We start from the raw sequence: 22,364 nt of genomic DNA, 5'->3' as shown, positions 1-22,364 counted from the left end.
TATTGCACAACTATATTCTACCCACCTCAAGACTCCGCTCCAATATAGAAGTATCAAGAAATATGGACCAATAGGCTTTCTACAAACACTTCTATTAAATATCCATTGTTTCGTGTTCTGTCTTGTGTTGATGAAATTAATACCCTATTAATACTCTTGTTCTGTCTTGTGTTGATGAAATTAATACCCTATTAATACCACATTTTGTTCTGTCTTGTGTTAATGCCACATCACCCCTTCCACCTCACTCAAATGTAGATATAAAATCGGAGATGCGTAAGTTCTATTCAGTTGTGTATTTGTGAACTAAAGTCTTTGAAAATGTAATAAGTTTTACGAAACGCGCTCGTGTCGCGTCAGACTAGAAATAAAAATGAATTTTGGAGAATTGATTTTTGATTTACCTCCAACAGTGAAAAGAAATGTACGAAAGATTGAGAAAATTCGTGTTAGAATTATTAATCTTACTTTTTCGGTCATATTTAATAATATATGTCTACAAGAAAGACTGCTACCAAAATATACTAATATATATATATATATATATATATATATATATATATATATATATATATATATATATATATATATATATATATATATATATATATATATATATATATATATATATATATATATATATATATATATATATATATATATATATATATATGTCGTACCTAGTAGCCAGAACGCACTTCTCTGCCTACTATGCAATGCCCGATTTGCCTAATAAGCCAAGTTTTCAGGAATTAATTGTTTTTCGACTACCTAACCTAACCTAATCTAACTTTTTCGGCTACCTAACCTAACCTAACCTATAAAGGTAGGTTAGGTTAGGTTAGGTAGGGTTGGTTAGGTTCGGTCATATATCTACGTTAATTTTAACTCCAATAAGAAAAAAATTGACCTCATACATAATGAAATGGGTAGCTTTATCATTTCATAAGAAAAAAATTAGAGAAAAAATATTAATTCAGGAAAACTTGGCTTATTAGGCAAATCGGGCCTTGCATAGTAGGCTGAGAAGTGCGTTCTGGCTACTAGGTACGACATATATATATATATATATATATATATATATATATATATATATATATATATATATATATATATATATATATATATATATATATATATATAGGGGGGGGGGGGTACCACCTCTAGTGCAATTATAGGGACCCACAGCCTCAGAGAAGGGAACAGAGAGCATTCAGGGAAAAACTTGCCATTTAACTCTGAATACGTAAGAGTGTTCGCTTCTCCTTCCATCCCCCCCCCCCTTTTTTATGGTGTACACTTTATTATGCAAGGTTATACAGTTACATATCTGATTTTATAAAAAAAAAAAAAAACTAACATTAAGAGGACACAAAAAAAAGTTTGCTTCCTAGAGGCTGTAGATTTCCTCGAACTCCTCCGACGCCGGGCAGGAACCGAGGATGCAGCGAGCATTCCCCCTCTGGATGGCGATACTGAGGCGCTGAAAGAGAAAACTTGCTGCTCTAGGGTCTCTTGTGGTGTCAATGAGCTTGGAACCAAGATCCTTAAGAAACCTTCTTGCACTCTCTCCCCATGGGCCTAGGGTCTCAGACCCTATTGGAACGAAGTTGTACTGATGATCTAATTGCCTGTACTTGGCTGACTTGTCTCCTTCTCTGCGTGTCGCCGCGGCTCCTGCTGTGCCGGCATAGAGGTTGATGTATGTAGTTGCCAGGGTGGATACACAAGTATAGTCCCATGCCAACTGTCTGCCACCCTTCCACGGACGCAGTGTGATTCCGTCTGGTCGGCCGGCAAAGCTAACAGAGTCACAGTTCAGTAAGTTGCGGGGCTGTCTCTCCGCTGGACACTGAGCAAAGGCAACTCCACACCCCAGAAGTGACTCGAACCCATACTGCCAGGAGTACTATGCAACTGGTGTACAGGAGACCTTAACCTCTCGACCGTCACAACTGGACAAAAGATGATGGTAGCCGAGGCTATTTGCCTATCATTCCGCCGGATCTGATGGTAATATTGACCAAGGTAATTTATCAAATCACCTCATTTTGGGGGGCCACGTGAGCACCACAAATCGAACAAGCCTGAATGGTCCCCAGGCGTATATGCAACTGAAAACTCCACACCCCAGAAGTGACTCGAACCCATACTGCCAGGAGCACTATGCAACTGGTTACAGGAGACCCTATGTCTCAGGAGACCTGCACAGGAGAGGAGAATAGATATGACAAAAACCGCCGTGATTACGATATGTACAAGATTTTAAGAGGCATTGATGAAGTGGAAAGACCATAAATGTCAAGAATGAACAAGACCAAGTTTCCACATGAATGGAAACTAGAAATCTAAATTATCCATAGGGATGTTGAAAAGATCTTGTGCAGTGAGCAAGTGGATTGATGCCAAGTCACTTAACTTTACAAATCATTCATCTTTGCCATACCCTACAAAATACTCCTACAGTATCCAACGCTCGCTTAATTATTCTGTCCAGTGACAAAGCTCTTGTTTCATTTGTAATAATTGGACAGTAACATAATTGATGGACTTATTTTATCTCTAAAATGAGTTACTTGTCAGCAAATTTATGAAGATGATTTTCTAGCTCCTCAGATACTGTTTCCAAGGTTTTCCTAACAATTTCTCAAAACGTCTTCCTGATTAGTGGTCAAGTTTGCTGGTCAATGTAAGCTTGAGATTGAGGTGCAATAAGGCTGCAAACAGAGGTGCACATCTTTCAAGAATGTAGGGACACACACACAGTCTGCAACTCTTTCTTTTCCACCAGTAGAAAACATGAATAGGTAAGAGAAAGGAGCATTCTTTCGGAGTGTTCTTGCTATGAAACTTGCATCTCGCATGCAAGGTGAGAAACAAAAAGGTGGGTTATAACCGAGCACTGGTGGCTACAGGGCCATCAGGTTTGTCAAGTTGTGGTTTGGAATCATCAGATAGTGGTCCTTCCTGATTTTTCAATTTTACTTTTCTGACCGAAGCCATGGGCTTTCTTTTTACATTACCAACAAGAATTGTAACCCATTTAGTGACTTATTGAGTACTCAATCAGAAAAAAAACAGCGAAATGTTTTTTATGACAATTGTTAAAATGGCTAATGCGATTTCTCAGTTTGTAGTTGCTATGATTAACAATATTATTTTTTCTAATATTATGAGACCGTATTCTTGTCCAGACTATGAGTGACCTGACACAAGGCGCACTAATAACAACCGAGTGGCAAACTTGCCCTGAAAATCTCCAGGGGCCAGATTCACGAATCACGCAAGCACTTACGAACGTGTACATCTTTTCTCAATCTTTGGCGGCTATGTTCACAATTATTAAACAGTTTATGAGTTCCGAAGCACCAGGAGGTTGTTTATCTCAATAACAACAGTTGATTGGGAAGTTTTCATGTTTGCAAACGGTTTAATAAATGTAACCAAAGTCGTCAAAGATTGAGAAATGATGTACACGTTCGTAAGTGCTTGCGTAAGTGCTTTCGTGAATCTTGCCCCCAGGCTGAGTGTGTTGTCACGGCCACTCCGAATCCCCAAAGTTCCTGCTATAAAGATAATTTTTTTTTATGAAGAGCTCCCAATAAAAAACGATCTACTTTGTAATATTTTATTTCGAAAATGGCGGAAAAGACATTTTGGTCTTCCTCCAAATCAACTAAACCTACTTCACCATCTCTATCTCTGCAGCAATCCCCTCCCCCTTACTCCTTCATTATCCCATCCATCACATATTCAATTATTCTCCTATTTGCTGCCTCGTCCACAGATGCCGCCATAGCTGACACAAACCCATGTGCAGAGACCGGCATGACACCCTACGACTACAGCCAGGTGAGTGTCACTCCTTGATACATGACACCCTACGACTACAGCCAGGTGAGTGTCACTCCCTGATACATGACACCCTACGACTACAGCCAGGTGAGTGTCACTCCTTGATACATGACACCCTACGACTACAGCCAGGTGAGTGTCACTCCTTGATACATGACACCCTACGACTACAGCCAGGTGAGTGTCACTCCTTGATACATGACACCCTACGACTACAGCCAGGTGAGTGTCACTCCCTAATACATGACACCCTGCGACTGCAGCCAGGTGAGTGTCACTCCCTGACACATGACACCCTGCGACTACAGCCATGTGAGGGTCACTCCCTGACACATAACACCCTGCGACTACAGCCAGGTGAGGGTCACTCCCTGACACATAACACCCTGCGACTACAGCCATGTGAGGGTCACTTCCTGACACATAACACCCTGCGACTACAGCCATGTGAGGGTCACTCCCTGACACATAACACCCTGCGACTACAGCATATGCAAGCTTCCATAGTAATCTCAAGCTGTGCAAAAATTGTTGTTGGCTATATGAAATACTAGGACTGGACTATGAAGGACTAAATGAAAAACGGTTTACACACGATTCACAACTGATTTCGTTAGAACACTTCCGGAACAAGTGCTTCACTGACGAATTTTGTTCAAAAAACAACGCTGTAAATGCTTCACCCACGTACGACAAATACAAATAATCGCCAACAGAACCTTAACACCTAACCTAACCTATGCCTATATATGCACAATATGCTAATATATTATTATATTAATTTATATTTGAGAAAATTCTTGTTTTGAATGAACAACATGTAAAAATTTATGAATGCATCTGTGGGGTCGACCGCTGGATGTAATAGATATGAGTCGAGAACGAGTTTGGGTTTTTGTGGTCCTTACTTCCAACCGTTTCTGGAGGAGAGGGCCTCTATCTCACCATCCCACTACACTCGTTAGCAAAATTTTTCCCCATATGGATATCCCCTGGGTACTGGTACTCCAGGCTTGATGTGGTAGCTGGTCCGACTCTATTGCAACAGATCCAGTAGACTCAGGTCACAACCAGTTACCTCTTGGGACTCCTCTCGATGAGAGGAGTCCATATACATCTAAGTTGACATACTTTGGACACCAACTAACGAAATTAGTTCTTGCAAGCACTTATGAAAGCAATATTTTTGGGCTCTGAGAGATCCATCTCTCACCATTATCAAATTAGGTCACCAAAGTTTACCGAGAAATTACGTCAAGCAATTTTTCGCTCGTTGACACTAGAATGGTGGGATTATAGCTTAGCGACTTGCCCCTGAATAGTATGCGGCAATTGTGTGTGGTTATTGCACACGGCTGCCATGTCGTGGTCAGTTCGCTGGACTTGTGATCCTGTGGTCCCGGGTTCGATCCCGGGCGTCGGCGAGAAACAATGGGCAGAGTGTCTTTCACCCTATGCCCCTGTTACCTAGCAGTAAAATAGGTACCGGAGAAATAATTAACATTGTTGCAGGAAATACCAGGCACTAGGAAACCTTTTTCTCTGTCATTTATTGACTGAAAATTTAGCAGCACTTGCAACCCCTGACACTTGGCTCTTCACAGCTAATTCAGAGAAACATTCTCTTACAGACATGTAATATTTACAAACATATGTATTAGGTGCATACAACAATTAATTAACATATGTTTACTATTTACAATCATGAGAAGAGAGCTGAAATTCTGTAGATAAGTTACACATTACTTGGCTCTATCACCCCTATTCCTTCTTTCCTTATTTCCCTCACTCCCCTCAGCTGCTTTACCTCCTCTCCACACTTCCCTCAGGCACTGTACTCCCACCTCCTCACTCGACTCCTCAGCCACTGCCCTCAGCCAATATACCACCACTTCCACACTCCCTTTAGGCACTGTACCTTCACCTCACTCCCCTCAGGCACTACTTCCACCTCCTCAATCCCGTCAGGAACTGTACCTCCACCTCCTCTCTCCCCTCAGCCACCGCACCTTCACCTCCTCACTCCCATCAGCCACTGTACCTACACCTCCTCATTCCCCTCAGCCCTGTACCTCCACCTCCTCATTCCCCTTAGCCACTGTACCTCCATCTCCTCACTACCCTCAGGCACTGTGCATGTCGTTCGTATTCTACGAGGCGCAGCGTCGGGTCCCCTGCCGGACGATATGCGGGTCCCTTGGCGAGGCGACTCGGCCCTGGACGACGGCTCAGATGTGGGCCACGACCTTGCTGGTGGCTATTATGACGGTAAAGAGTGAGAGAGAAAGGAGGAACTTACAATGACTACCAAACACACAGTCCTCTGAATAGTTAATAACTCTGTCATCTTTTCTTCCTCGTCCGTCAGCCGGCGACCTGGTCAAGTTCGGCTTCCCGATGGCCTTCACCACGACCATGCTGTCTTGGGGCCTCATCGAGTTCCCCGACGGCTACAGTACAACCGGTGAGACTCTGTACTGACACATCTCTCCCTGTTGTTAGTTCTGTAACATTTTTGTATTTAGAAAATATCATGTATTATACGCCTGTCAGTTTTGTCTCCTGTAGAGAATGAAAAGACTTTTTCTTCCGCACTGTATGCTTTTCTTCCAGTTCGCTTTCTCTTCCCACTTAACTTCATTTGTCATGAATAATAATGGAACGCTACAATCTCATTTGTCCAGGATGGAACCATCTGTAAAGCACTATGCCAAAACTTATCTCTATTGATAGTACTGATTAATATTTCTTAAAGAATAGGCTATGGAATTACCTTTGCATATGTCCTTACATAATCCTTGTCCCCTGGTCATGGGATATTGAGTAAATAACTTTACAATTGATGCTGCCTACTCTAGAACAATATATGTTACACCAGACAATGTCTCTGAACAAATGAATCACAGAACACTTTCCCTGATTCTTTAGACATATCTTATGCACAACGCTTGTGCGTCTCCCTTACAGGGCAGACTGAATACGCCCAGGCAGCGATCAAGTGGGCCACCGACTACTTCCTCAAGTGTCACACCTCCACGGACGAGTTTTGGGGCCAGGTGAGGCCGCCCTCTCTGCTCACTGAAGACTAGAAACTTACTAATTTCCTTTCTTTAGCGTGATCGGGCCTGACAAATGCGAAGGAACTAACATTGCCAAAAAAGGTCATTTTTAATTGAATGTACTCAAGAGATCAGTAAGTTCACACTTACTGACCTCTTGAGTAATCACCATTGTTCTAACATGATCAAAGAAAAAATCCTACGATCCTACGATTGCTGAAGAAAAAGCTCAAATAATTTATGAAGTAATATACAGTTTCAGATGAAAACAGGTGAGGCTGCACTTGTGGGAACCTTCAGGTCTCCTTTAAATACTTTTTATTCTCTTCTGAGTGGTTAAAGGTTTCATGCAGCTTTCTCATATATATATATATATATATATATATATATATATATATATATATATATATATATATATATATATATATATATATATATATATATATATATATATATATTATTAAATATGACCGAAAAAGTAAGATTAATAATTCTAACACGAATTTTCTCAATCTTTCGTACATTACGCTTCACTGTTGAAGGTAAATAAAAAATCACTTCTCCAAAATTCATTTTTATTTCTAGTCTGACGCGACACGGGCGCGTTTCGTAAAACTTATTACATTTTCAAAGACTTCACAAATACACAACTGATTAGAACTTACGTATCTCTGATTTTATATCTACATTTGAGTGAGGTGGGAGGGGTGATGTGGCATTAACACAAGACAGAACAAGAGGGGATATTAATAGGGTATTAAAAGTATCAACACAAGACAGAACAGAAACAATGGGTATTGAATAGAAGTGTTTGTAGAAAGCCTATTGGTCCATATTTCTTGATGCTTCTATATTGGAGCGGAGTCTTGAGGTGGGTAGAATATAGTTGTGCAATAATTGGCTGTTGATTGCTGGTGTTGACTTCTTGATGTGTAGTGCCTTGCAAACGTCAAGCCGCCTGCTATCGCTGTATCTATGTACAGCGATAGCAGGCGGCTTGACGTTTGCGAGGCACTACACATCAAGAACTCAACACCAGCAATCAACAGCCAATTATTGCACAACTATATTCTACCCACCTCAAGACTCTGCTCCAATATAGAAGCATCAAGAAATATGGACCAATAGGCTTTCTACAAACACTTCTATTCAATACCCATTGTTTCTGTTCTGTCTTGTGTTGATACTTTTAATACCCTATTAATATCCCCTCTTGTTCTGTCTTGTGTTAATGCCACATCACCCCTCCCACCTCACTCAAATGTAGATATAAAATCAGAGATACGTAAGTTCTAATCAGTTGTGTATTTGTGAAGTCTTTGAAAATGTAATAAGTTTTACGAAACGCGCCCGTGTCGTGTCAGACTAGAAATAAAAATTAATTTTGGAGAAGTGATTTTTTATTTACCTCCAACAGTGAAGCATAATGTACGAAAGATTGAGAAAATTCGTGTTAGAATTATTAATCTTACTTTTTCGGTCATATTTAATAATATATGTCTACAGGAAAGACTGCTACCAAAATATACTAATATATATATATATATATATATATATATATATATATATATATATATATATATATATATATATATATATATATATATATATATATATATATATATAAATTTTCAGGTCGGGAATGGGGAGATTGACAACAATTTGTGGGGGGCACCGGAGTACATGACCATGGAGCGGCCCTCCTACAAGATCGACGAGCAGAACCCGGGTTAGTCAACCACCCAAGCACTGTGATGTCTTCACCCTAAATTTGTATGTTCAATATCCTCGATACCTTACCTACTGGGACCTGGTCTCTTCCCACACCTGTTATGATTACACATATAACCTTAACTCATTCATATATAGGTAGAAGTGAGTGATTTAAAAGCATCTTGGCACTCGTGTTCAATAACCTATCTCCTTGTCTCTCTCAGGATCCGATCTGGCTTCTGAGACAGCCGCCGCCCTCGCCGCCTCCTACATGGTCTTCAAGGCAAGTGATTCCAAGTGCCTTGTTTACCCTTCCTCGTGTGCATCCTGTTTTTCTTTTGTGAGGTATTCTCCTGTTGTTAACTTATTGTTTTGTGCATGTTACTTTCCATTAACTTTGCCTTCTGTGTTTTTATTTATTCTCCTTGTCATTTTTAGTTCCTTTGTCATTTTTCTTGGCTCTGGTTCTACTGTTACATACTTTTGATTCCTGTTGTTCACATTCCTACAAGCATACATCACCACGCCAACCTCGCCACACCACTTGCCTCGTCATATCAGCCACTTCCCGGGAAGATTTTCTCATATAGTACGATTCACCACTGTCAGTCAGGAAGCCTCTTAGGTTTATCGAGGAGTCCTAGTCCCTGAGCGAGTTTGAACGCCAGGTCACCCATCCAGTAATTGCCTTATCTCACCTTAGCGAGGTGAGGTGTGCCCGTCAGATCTTAACACACCCCTAGATACATCATCACTTTGTTACTCTTGCCATGACAATTCCTTTGCATCTCTCACCTGGCTGCTGTCCTCACCAGGACGTCGACCCAGAATACGCCACTCAGCTGCTCGACGGGGCCAAGGAACTCTACGAATTCGCTGACAACTTCAGACTGACCTACGACCAGTCCATCACCGACGCCTACAACTGGTACCGGTATGTTCTTGGTGACGGATGGAACCGTAAAGCTTAGATAAGTCACAGGGTGTTGGAATTCTTTTAGCGTAATAATAGTGAGTAGTGAGCGAATAAACTAGCTTAAAGAGAGAGAGAGAAAGACAGAGAGAGAGAGAGAGAGAGAGAGAGAGAGAGAGAGAGAGAGAGAGAGAGAGAGAGAGAGAGAGAGAGAGAGAGAGAGAGAGAGAGAGAGAGAGAGAGAGAGAGAGAGAGAGAGAGAGAGAGAGAGAGAGAGAGAGAGAGAGAGAGAGAGAGAGAGAGAGAGAGAGAGAGAGAGAGAGACAGAGAGAGACAGAGAGAGAGAGAGAGAGAGAGAGAGAGAGAGAGAGAGAGAGAGAGAGAGAGAGAGAGAGAGAGAGAGAGAGAGAGAGAGAGAGAGAGAGAGAGAGATAGAGAGAGAGACAGAGAGACAGAGACAGAGACAGAGACAGAGACTGTCTCTGTCTCTGTCTCTGTCTCTGTCTCTCTCTGAGACAGAGAGAGAGAGAGAGAGAGAGAGAGAGAGAGAGAGAGAGAGAGAGAGAGAGAGAGAGAGAGAGAGAGAGAGAGAGAGAGAGAGAGAGAGAGAGAGAGAGAGAGAGAGAGAGAGAGAGAGAGAGAGAGAGAGAGAGAGAGAGAGAGAGAGAGAGAGAGAGAGAGAGAGAGAGAGAGAGAGAGAGAGAGAGAGAGAGAGAGAGAGAGAGAGAGAGAGAGAGAGAGAGAGAGAGAGAGAGAGAGAGAGAGAGAGAGAGAGAGAGAGAGAGAGAGAGAGAGAGAGAGAGAGAGAGAGAGAGAGAGAGAGAGAGAGAGAGAGAGAGAGAGAGAGAGAGAGAGAGAGAGAGAGAGAGAGCGAGAGAGAGAGAGAGAGAGAGAGCGAATATAAAAAATAATTTCAAACACCTGGAAAAAGGATCGTCGGGAGTCACTGCATTAGACAGTCGAAAAGGAAGGAGTCAGGAGTTATAACTCAACCCAGCAAGCCCGTTTAGGTAAATATATTTTTGTAAGAACATAATAATGCCAGCGCGACAGATACAGGGACTCCTGCACTACAGCGCCTACTGGTGACAGCCGCCAGCTGATACCACATTGCCCATGACACTAAGACGATTGTTCTTCAGCTGTATACCTAAGGCAAAAATATAAATCTAATTGGCAGTAATGTCCTCGGATGAGCTGAGTGGCAGTAATGTCCTCGGATGAGCTGAGTGGCAGTAATATCCTTGGATGATCTGAGAGGCAGTAATGTTCTTGGATGATCTGAGTGGCAGTAATGTCTTTGTATGATCTGAGAAGCAGCAAGGTCTTTGGATGATTTGAGTGGCAGCAAAGTCTTTGGATGATCGGAGTTGCAGCAATGTTTTTGGATGATCTGAGTATCATCAATGTCTTGTAGTTTTTCCTAAGTGGTTGATCTGAATGACAGCAATGCCTTTGGATGATCTGAGCGGCAGGAATGTCTTTGGATGATCTACGTATCAGCAATGTCTTTGGATGATCTGAAAGAATGTACGGAAGAGCTAAATGATCCAATCGGGAATTTTTCGACAAACAATATTTAACCCTGACACACAAATCAAATGCTGTTGTGTTAAGAACATACTAATATTACTACCCTACTAATTATCACTAGAGAATCATTAAAGAATTCCGTTAAATGGTTTCTCAGAGAAAATGGGATGTTAGCACGTCAGCAAATCCGCTATTTACGTACAATATTTTTTATGTATTGTGAAAACACAAAACCTCTGGTCTAAAGGTTAGATGTGATAAAAAGGTGTTCCCCATGGCTAAACTTAATTAAATGACACACAATTCAAACGTCCGCTTCCCTAAGTCGATAATGACAAACTTAGAACCGTGCTGATGGTTGCATCCACAGCCGGGTCGGGGAAGGCGAAGTCAAGAGACGCCATTGTGCTTTTGTGTGCATGGACGTCTAGACCCAAATATGCACCACCTCTCATTAATACTCAACACGTGTACGTATCATCCATACTTCTCGCGAATTTCGTAATGAATGGAACCACAGAAGTCCGATCAACCCACGATTTCGCTCCTTTGGAAACTATTTACCCCAGTCAACAAGTAGAATACATCAGTTTCAATAGCCTTTAATTCTCTGTATTTTGTAGTCCGGTTATGATGCCTGCGAGACACCTGGAACCGGTAAAACCTATGTCAGTTAGATATTTTTTCAAAGAATATATACTGTGTATCGTGGCAGCAGTTGTCTACTTATAAGTGACTTGGCGGGTGCAGTTCAAGAGAGAAAGAAATAACATCGAGTCCTTCTATCACACCACGAGACAGTCATGGTCGCCTTTCGGAACCCACTCAATGCTTTCCCACACTCGTGACTGAAGGATGCTCAGTGCCTATTATCAGGCTATATCAACTAATTTGACACGAAATGGTTATAATTTACTAACCCATTCACAGTAAAATTAACATCCAGTAGTTTATTACCATTACCCATATATTGGTGTGATAGGCTACGCACATATATCCCCCCTCCAAACTTGTGAGTACGACAACACCTATTTGTTGTTGTTGTTTTAGATTTAGCTACTCACAACGAAATGTCCATGTAGCATGGACTATGGTGAGCCCGTAAGACAACACCTAGCAGGATAATCTTTAAATACAGTCCATATTCACATATACAGTCCTCATTCACATGTACAGTCCATTCTTAATTAATAATAATAAATTAAATTAAATTTAATAAGTTAATAAATATAATCGTTAATAAATAAAATAAATTCCAGCTGGGAAAATTCCCCGCAGATCTCCTGACTTTCATATTTATGAAATCATTACAGTGAAGCAAACGTAGAGAGTTGCAAATGTTGTGTCAATCTTCAGGAAGATGAATGGATCATTTGTATTGAACTCTCGGCTAAATATTTTAATGCCAATTGCGAGAAAAATTGCTTAAATCAGTAATTGCGAAAGGCATTCGTCTACATCTTGAAAATGAGATTAATATTTGATTCACATCATGGCTTTACTATGAGCCACTCATGTTTGACAAATTTGCTGTCATTCAATTCCAGCACAACTGAGGCAGTTGATAGTGGAAAGTACTGTGACATGTAGTTTTAAGCAAACCTTTTGATACAGTGCCACACGGAAGACTGATTAGTAATTTACGGTCGGTCTTCTATCGAAGGCTCTGTTAGAAAGATATATGAGCATTCTGTTGGTTATGAGTACATCTAAATGGATTATGTGTACATCTCATTGGGTTCAACCCGTTCTCGCACTTACTTACAGTCAATATTGGCTTATTTAATAAGTGCATATGTGACATACTAATTGATTGTGAATATTTTAGTTTACCTTGAAAAGCTTCATAGAAAACACCGACCTCACCTAACCTTCTTAGGATGTTAGTATGTATTATTAGTATGTCACATATGCACTTATTAAATAAGCCAATATTGACTATAACCAAGTGCGAGAACGGGTTGTTGGGTTAATGGATGAATTCTCCTCACGATTACCATAAGTTTTTTCTTTGATATATAAAACAACGCATAAATACATAATAAAACAAAAGGTACCGGAGCACCATAACAGTACATAAACATCACATGAAACAGCACATGAACGTAGCTTCAAACCAAAGCTATGACAGAATTCATAGAATTCTATTTGAATTCAAACAAAATTCAAATACAGCAACACTCATATCCAGGGAACCGTGCACAGACGCGTAAAAATTATACCTTAAATCCACACAAGTGAAACAGAGCATAGGTACGTGAACATGAACACAAACACCACACAACAGAAAAAGATAATGAAATAATACATAAACAAAAGAAACCTCAACAAACAGAAGTCGTTACCACCAACCAAAACATAAAAAAACACAAGAAACATAATAAACCTAAAAATGCATTATAAGAAATTCTCAACAGTAACAGACATTCAGCATTTCACAATTAAAGTTAACAATAAACTGTATACCGTGAGATAAAATTGATATACAAAACTAGATTGCACAACATTCCAAAGACAAAAACTGAACACCACTCACTACACAATCACAGCCCCATTGAAGCCAGCAAGAAGTGGTAACACCTCTGATCCTTGCAACATGACAGCTCACAAACCATTAATTAATACCTAACCATCGGGAGGCTGCAGCTCCGAATGTACTGGAACACCAGCCTGGGAAACACCAACAGAACGGCGATCGAAGACGGGGAATCCTCTAAAGGAGGGGCACTAGACCCCCTCTTCAACACCATTCTCAAATCATGTTCATTGCAACCACCGTCACCAGGCTAACCCCCCCCCCCCACATCGACACACCCACACAGGGGGGCCCACAAGCCAATACCGGCAAGGGAGCAACCTCACCCCGTCTCTGCTCTGCGACAACCATTGCTGCATCCACCACACCCTGCTCATCCTCCATATGCTCCACGTACGGGCTATTCATGCCCGTGCCACCTCTCGGGTGGCTTAATTTTCATCAAGCAATCAATCTGGCCCCTCATTGTCCTCACAACCATGGGATCGCATCCAGGCTGCTTACCTCTTCCGTTTCTGCTCAGACACAAGCATAGCCAAATGCGATGGTTCCTCTAAGCGTCGTAGAGGGTTGCACACCCTCCATAGGAGAGGCAGGCGGGGATGCCACCCGAGGAGTGAGTGGGAACTCCCACCCAAAGAGGCCCCACAGGCGGAACAATCGTACCTAAACCGCACTCCAAAGCAGAAAGGGACACCCCAGGGGAGCCTCCACCACCACTACAGCAATAGGCACACTTTGAACCTCCACTGGCACATGAAGCTGCACATGTGTGGCCTGTGTTGTGAGGATGAGCCCTGCAAACGCATCCTCAGCCAGACACACTGGCGTCCGTCAACCCCGGTATTATAGGACGCACCACCGCCACCTCTCACGCATCTGAGACACTCACACACACAGCCCCATCTTCGGAATGGCTTGGAGACAGGACAACACCACCAGCTAACGCTCCCTCTGAAAGTTCCTGGGTCTTGAGAGGTGGAAAATCACCCACCCAGAAGATATTGACCAGGTCAGCTGCACCAACCGAGCACGCCGCCACCAGGTAACCCGGCAGCCTACAACGATAACATGTATATAGCTGGTCTAAATACTGACAGTGGAAGGTATACCCCTATCAGGGATATCGAAGACGGTACATTCCGTGCCAGGGACATCGTCATAGTCTAGTGCCAACAAGCAACCCCATTACAATAGCCATCAGAGACCCTGTTCCACCTATGTTGAGCACTTTCCCAAACTGCCCAAACAGCCGGGCCAAAAGCCCATCCATCATTTCAAACAGAGCTCCAGGCACAGCCACATACGTTATCGTCAACTACCTTGTTGGTGCGCCTGCTCCGTCAGGCAAAGGGAGGGAGTCTCCCTCACATCGATCGAGGACCCCCTGGAACACACCTTGCTGCAGAAATTGGACCACCACTCGTCGGTCTCGAATGAGCTGAATGTACACCAAATCCCCCAACTTGACTCAGAAAGTTAGATTATTGTGTTATGACTGTCACTGTATTTTTGTTATACTTACATGTGACTAAAAGATATCACTTGCACATAATAGGCTCGTTGCAGGGTGCGGTCACGGCATTGGCGCTCTCTTAGTTGTTGGCTGACGTCTGGTGCGAGCAGGTCGCTGTTGTTGGTGTGTGGTGTGCCGGCTAGCCTGTGGGGGCGGCTGGCGTTATGGCGTCGTCGGTGACGCGGATTCGGAGGGTGGATTCCGCAGGATTGCAGTTCTCGGCGGCTGCTGATTGGGCGTTGGTGGAAGTGACGCTTTTGGATGTTTTCCAGGTGGACCTGCACACTGTTTACAGCCTTGAGAAGATCTCTGACAAGCGTGTGGTGGTCAAGTTCTCTGCCCCTGGTCCATACCAGCGTTTTGTGAGTGATTTTGCTGGGCGTTTTCATCTGCTCCCGGGCTCTGCTGGTACTGTGGAAGTGTCGGACCGGTGTGTGGCGCCGACGTTTGTCAGTGTCCATGGGGTTCCCTTGGACTTTCCCGAGGAGGTCCTTCGCACCTGCTTCTCTCGGTACGGTACTGTGTTCACTCACCGTGTAACCTGCCTCCGCTCAGGCCGCCTGTCGGGCTTGAGGACCAATGTGCGGACCCTTGGCATGCGCTTGACTCGTGATATTCCTTCTCAGGTCAAGTTCTACGGCTTTACCATGCGGGTTTTCTATGAGGATCAACCACGCACCTGTTTTCGGTGTGGTTTGCGAGGGCATCTTGCGGCCGGTTGCACTGCTTCCGGGATGGGGGAACCAGCTATCTTCCAGGAGGGTGATTTTCCCCCCTTGGGGGTTGGGGCGGCCAGGCCAGGTGTTGCAGAGACCGTGTTTGTCCCCCACGGCCCCTCCTCGTCGTTGGTGCCTTCTGCTTCGACTGATCCTACTCCAGCTGTTCAGCAGTTTGCCCCACCTGTCTCGTTGGTGTCTGATGCGGCGCCTTCACTTCCTGTGCACGTCGTCACTGCGGAGGTTCATCAGGCTTCAGATGTTGCTGCCATGGAGACAGGTACGTCTGTGGAAGCTGCTCCATCATGTGTGGGTGGGAGTGGCGATCCTGTGAGCCCCTCGTGTGGGGTTGCTCCTTCGTCTGGAGGCCGTCCATCCGACGTGGTTGCTGCTGCCCCGGAGGCGCTGCGGTCCTCTCGTGGCTCTAGAGGGCCTTCCCCGGTCGCGACGTCGGACCAGCCCCGTCGTAAGCGGGAGGCACGGGCGCGTTCCTGTTACGGACCCGAATCCAGCGTCCGAGCATGGAGCAGTGACGACCGCGCCATCTGTGGGTCAGCTCCCGAAACCCCCTCCAAATGGACGACGACACCTGGTGAGGACGAGGTGTACTGGCCACAAGGGCCAGTTTCCAGTCCTGTTCAGCTCACAACACAGCCGCTGCTGACCTCTGGTGAGGTGGTGCTCAGACAACAACGTCATCTATGGAGTGGATAGGTGGGCGTTTGGGTCTGAGCCTGTAAGTGAGGTGCTTTTGTGTGTCCCTGTTACTGATGACGTGTCTGATTACAGAGTCGACCTGGGACTGCTGTAAGGGAAGTTGAGTCAGTCTACCCAAGGCAGCCGTCTCGACACCAAGTGTTTTGCTGCAGCAGCTGTGAGTCGCCTCCCGGATGAACACTGTGGTGTTACCCTGCCTGTGAAGCGGCAGTTGAAGGATTGTCATACCCGGGACTGACTGGTGGAGACGATTAACCACTGGGGTATTGTGGACAGGAGAGTGATCTGTGGTATCACACGAGGCTCCTGACTAGGGCGCTACCCTAGTATCGCTCGTGGAGTGGCCTGACCAGCGTTGCTGATCCGGAACCTGCCAGCTGTCTGCTGGACTTGTGGTTGACAGCCTCCACGGCGGTGCCCCCAGTGGAACTGTGTTTTGGCTGGCCTGTGGCCGGGGTAGACTCAGCTTTTCGAAGGATTCGTCGTGAGGCCACGAGAGCACCGAGAACTTGGCATCGAGAGGATCCAGAGTCTTCAGAAGAAGACAACAGTGTAGTATAGTGTTTATACCCCCCCCCCCCCCCGTGTAATCGTTTATATATATTTATTGGTGACGGTGATCATTATATAATATTAAGTTTTTGCCTTTCTTTCCCTTCCCCTTTTATTTTACTTGTGTTACGGATCGCATCCCTTGAAAGCCACTACTGGCTTGGGGCCGGATACCCTTCCTCTAACAACATCAGAGTAAGAACCCAGTTGCGACCCGAGAGGGCCGTAACATAATTGGCATCCCCAGCGGGATCCGTCCCCTTGTTAAGTATGTTTGACAGGGGTGGTGAAGTGGCGTAATCCCTGTAAATAACTCCCCCTGTGTGTGACGATTGGGACGTTATACGTCTTGTGCGGTGCTCGGTGTGATTAAGTGCAATATTGTAGAGCGAGGTGTTCGCAGTGATTAAGTGCAATATTGTGTAGTGCGGTGCTCAGTGATTCAGTGCGATATTGTAGGGCGCGGTGTTCGCTGTGATTAAGTGCAATATTGCGTAGTGCGGTGCCCGAAGTAATTACGTGCAATATTGGCAAGTGAGGCGCCAAGTGCGATAAAGTGCAATATTGACGTAGAACAGTGCTCGGTGCGTTAAGTGCTAACGTGAAAGCGGTGTGTTAAGTGCTAAGTGTTCCATCTGTGACAATGGCAGAAAAAGCTACCATCGATGATCTGGACGATGTTCAGGCTTTTCTGAACAGAGGACTGTCTTGCCAGATTAAAATATCTGAGCAAACCGGAACTTGTACTAGTTAGTGCCTACCTAGAGATAAAGATCCGTGCCAGTGATTCCCGTGTGGAGATCTTATCCAAAGTTCACCGGCATTTGAAGGCCGAAGAAAAACAAGAAAGTGAGGCACTAGGTACCAAGGAAAGTGAAGAAGTTGCTTCCACTGAAAAGGAAGATAAAGGCAGTGACATTGACAGTGATGCAGGTGAGCTAAATATAAGTTTACTTACAGTCAAAATGCGTGCCTTAGAGATAAATCATGAGATAGAATGGAAGAAGTTAGAAATAGAACGAGAATTAAAAGATAAAGAAATGGAGATGAAAGAAAAGGAATTGGCGATGAGGCGTTTAGAATTAGAAAGAGAAGAAAGAAGAGAGGAAAGAGAAAGAGAAGAGAAACGAGAAAGAGAAGAGCGAGAAAGAGAAGAGAAACGAGAAAGAGGAGAGCGAGAAAGAGAAAGAGAAGAACGAGAAAGAGAAGAGAAACGAGAAAGAGAAGAGCGAGAAAGAGAAGAGAAACGAGAAAGAGAAGAGCGAGAAAGAGAAGAACGAGAGAGAGAAAGAGAAGAACGAGACAGACAAGAACGACGAGACAGAGAGGAAAGAGAGAGACAACATGAACTAGAAGTATTACGGTTAGGTGGTCGGAGGCAAACGACGGACACCAGTAGTTTCGATCCGGTAAGGAACATCAAAATGGTCCCAAAATTCAACGAGAAGGAAGTTTCGAAATTCTTCGCAGCCTTCGAGAAAGTCGCTGCCTCTTTGGAGTGGCCAAGGGAGAATTGGGCCATCATGATACAGTCAGTCTTGACTGGGAAGGAAGTCTGAATCGCCTACTCCACGTTATCCCTTGACGACTCCAGCGATTATGACAAGGTGAAGAAGGTCGTGCTCATGGCGTACCAATTGGTACCTGAGGCGTACAGGCAGAAGTTTAGAAACCTGAAGAAGACCTCAGAGCACACTTTCACCGAATTCGCCACCATTAAGGAGCGACTTTTTCAGGAATGGTGTGCCTCTCGGAAGGTGGAGACCAAAGAAGACCTCGAGCAGCTCATACTGTTAGAGGACTTCAAGGATTGTTTGTCTGGAGACCTGAAGACGTACTTAGAGGAACAGCAGGTAGAGACCTTGAGTGCAGCAGCCACCATGGCTGAGGAATACATCCTGACTCATAGGCCGTCTGTTAAGTACGTCCCGAGAAATTACCAGCGCCGGTTTGACAAACCTCATGACGAAGAGGAGACCCCCGTCCCACGAAGCGCTAAGAAGACGCCCCCAAGTAGCCCTCGAAGAACTAGTCCTAGCAGTCCGAAACAACGGAGTCCGAGGAGGAATATGGTGTGCTGGACTTGTGGGCAGAAAGGGCATGTAGCTGCTATGTGCCGAGGCAGAAGAGGTAGCGGCCCACGTAGGGAGGTGATGTTAATGAGCTGTGTAACACCACCAGCAGGAAGCCAGTCGACGACGACGCAGGAAGGACCAAGTTTGTTCGCCCCTCACACTTCAAGCGGGTATGTAACGAGTGATCATACTGGTAGATCAGTTGTAGTGCTCAGAGATAGTGGAGCAGCCCAGTCCCTGATCGTGAGAAGCTCGTTACCCGAGGGAGTAAGTGTGGACGGTAGACAACAGGTTGTCCTGGTTGGGTTTCCTAGGACGCAGTATATCGCCCCCTTAGTGCCGGTACATCTCAACTCGCCTTACTTCAGCGGCACATGTGTAGACTCAGCTTTTCGAAGGATTCGTCGTGAGGCCACGAGAGCACCGAGAACTTGGCATCGAGAGGATCCAGAGTCTTCAGAAGAAGACAACAGTGTAGTATAGTGTTTATACCCCCCCCCCCCGTGTAATCGTTTATATATATTTATTGGTGACGGTGATCATAATATAATATTAAGTTTTTGCCTTTCTTTCCCTTCCCCTTTTATTTTACTTGCATTACGGATCTCATCCCTTGAAAGCCACTACTGGCTTGGGGCCGGATACCCTTCCTCTAACAACATCAGAGTAAGAACCCAGTTGCGACCCGAGAGGGCCGTAACAGTTCCTCTGACAAAGGTCCTCCCGTTAAGCGAGGGGGGTCTACGGCTGGAGCTGCTGTGGCGTGCGCCCCTCCTCCTCCCTCTGGTGGCCTGTTGCGGTCTGTTGCACCCGGGGCCCCCCTCTGGGGGCAATGACGCCACAGAAGCAGTTGTCGTTGATCAGTGGGTGGTGTCCCCTGGTGCAGAAGGTCCTGGACGGGATGCGCTGACGTTGAAGTTTACAAAGTCTACGAAGAGTGCGGGCGCCGACGTTCCTGTGAGGCCCTCCTCTGCAGGGTTGCCGGATGGTGCGCCTACTGCCTCCCATGTGGGGGGCTAAGCTCCTTCTTCTACGGGGGCTGTGGGGTTGGTGGGGTCCTCATTGCCTTCCTGATGGCGCCCTCTCTGACTTGTGCGACGTTGAATGTGCGTGGATTGCGTGACTTGGCTGTGCAGATGGGCTTGGTGGCTGTGCTTCGTGAGCAACGTGTAGATGTAGCCTTTATTCAGGATATTAATGTGCGTGACTTGCGTGCTTTGTCTGGGTTGACTGTTGATTTTCATGTAGTGCTTAATCCGCCGAGGATGTCCTTTGGGGGCACGCTGATGCTGTTCTCCCGGAGGACGTCCATTTCCGTGCTTCACACGGAAATGGATGAAGACGGCCGGGTGTTGTTCGTTCGTGTGCGGTACCTCGGGGTGGAGATTCCCTTATTGACTGTGTATGCTCCTTCTGGCACAGCGCGTCGCAAGGAGAGGGAGGAGTTTTTCCAGGGTGGGCTGTTACACTTCTTGCGTCATGACACAAGGGACATGGTCTTTGGGGGCGATTTTAATTGTGTCACTCTCGCACGGGATTGCAATAGTGCGCATCCGCAGAGTGTTTCTCGGGCGTTGGTCTCCACCTTACAGAGTTGTGGGTTTCGTGATGCTGCTCTCATGTTTGGGGGCGTTTTGGAATTCACCTTTGCGTGTTCCAGGCTGGATCGTTTTTATGTTCATGGGCGGGAGGGCTCTGTTTTTGCGTTTCGTACGGTTCCTGTTGCCTTTTCTGATCATTGTTTGGTTGTGGTGCGTGTTGCTGTTCGTAGTCAGGTTCGTGTGGGGAGGGGTTGGTGGAAGTTGAATTGTCAGTTGTTGCATCGTCCTTGGGTGCGTGAGGCGTTTCGTGGGTGGTGGGTGGGGCTTGTTGCTCGCAAGTGCGAGTTTTCGTCTGTGTTGGACTGGTGGGAGTGGTGCAAGGTGGAATGCAAGTCCTTTTCTGTTGTGGTTGCGAGGCATGAGGCGGCGGGGCGGTTTGGTTTGTTGCGCTTTCTTCAGGCGCGATTGACTCGGTTGTATGTGTTGCTAAATGGTGGGGCTGATTGTTTTGATGCTATTTCTGTGTGTAAGGAGCGCATTTGTGGTTTGCGGGAAGAGTTGGCTGAAGGGGTTCGGGTGCGGGCTCGTGTTGGCGAGCGTGTGTCTGGTGAACGGCTTTTTCCTTTTCTTTTGCGGAAGGAGAAAGCCCTTCGGGACTCGGTTCTTCTCACCGGTCTCCAGTGTCCGGACGGTTCTGTTTTGTCTAACACGGATGGGGTCCTGTTGTATGTGCAGCAGGAATTGGGAGCGCTGTATGGGGAGGTAGGGGTGGATGAGGATTTGGCTGCTTCCTTTTTGCGTCACTGCTCACCTGGTTCGTCGGCTGCGGGTTGTTCCGCTTTAGTGAGAGACGTGTCGTCGGCTGAGCTTTGGGATGTGTTGCGGTCTTTCCGTTCCGGCAGAGTGCCTAGCTCGGATGGGCTCCCTGTAGAATTTTATGTGACTTTCTGGGATGTGATTGGGGAGGTTTTTTTGGAGGTGGTGCGATTTTGTTTCCTGACCTGTTCCTTACCCGCATCCCATTATGATGGGGTTGTGCAGTTGCTTCCGAAGCCAGGTGATTTGCGTTTTCTGTCGAATTGGAGGCCAATCACCCTGTTAAATGTTGATAATAAGGTTGTCTCGAAGTTTCTGGCAGGTCGGTGTCGGGATGTTATTGGTTCTGTGGTTTCGGTTGAGCAGTTTTGTGGCATTCCAGGTAGGTCTTTGCTTCAGTGCAATGTTCTTTTACGTGATGTGCTTCTGTGTGCCTCTGAGCTTCGCCTACGTGCGGCGATGCTCAGCTTAGATTGGTCGAAAGCATTCGACCGTGTGTCGATGGGCTTTGTGCTGCAGGCTATGGGGAGGTTCGGGTTTCCTCCGTTGTTTCTTTCTTGGGTTCGTATGTTGTATGCCCAATGTCATAGTCGTGTGTGCATTAATGTTTTTTTTAGTGCCCCCTTTGCCGTTCGCCGTTCGGTGCGGCAGGGGTGTCCCTTATCTATGCTCCTTTATGTTCTTTTTCAGGAGCCTTTGTTTCGTGCGGTTAAGTCATGTGCTTTGGTGGTTCCTTCAAGGCTGCCAGCTGGTCTCTGTTTACCGATCTGTGGGTATGCTGACGATACGGTTCTGTTTGTGGCGACCGATGGCTCTGTGGTT

At 45.3% G+C, this 22,364-nt stretch overlaps 1 protein-coding gene across 1 annotated transcript in view; it reads left to right on the top strand.

The window, feature by feature from the left end:
* Nucleotides 1-3,795: 3,795 nt before the first annotated feature.
* The window catches only part of LOC123747794 (endoglucanase E-4-like), a 44,256-nt gene continuing 25,687 nt past the window's right edge, over nt 3,796-22,364 (top strand). Inside the window, 8 exon segments of the mRNA XM_069335295.1 lie at nt 3,796-3,852; nt 5,983-6,019; nt 6,022-6,123; nt 6,224-6,319; nt 6,823-6,911; nt 8,550-8,643; nt 8,852-8,910; nt 9,443-9,561. Of these exon segments, the coding sequence (XP_069191396.1) occupies nt 3,829-3,852; nt 5,983-6,019; nt 6,022-6,123; nt 6,224-6,319; nt 6,823-6,911; nt 8,550-8,643; nt 8,852-8,910; nt 9,443-9,561 (620 nt within the window). The 5' untranslated portion in view covers nt 3,796-3,828.

This window comes from Procambarus clarkii, chromosome 33 (assembly GCF_040958095.1).
Source record: "Procambarus clarkii isolate CNS0578487 chromosome 33, FALCON_Pclarkii_2.0, whole genome shotgun sequence".
Taxonomy (NCBI): Eukaryota; Metazoa; Arthropoda; class Malacostraca; order Decapoda; family Cambaridae; genus Procambarus; species Procambarus clarkii.
Note: the sequence above shows the minus strand (reverse complement) of the source record. Positions and strands in the feature narration are given on the sequence as shown.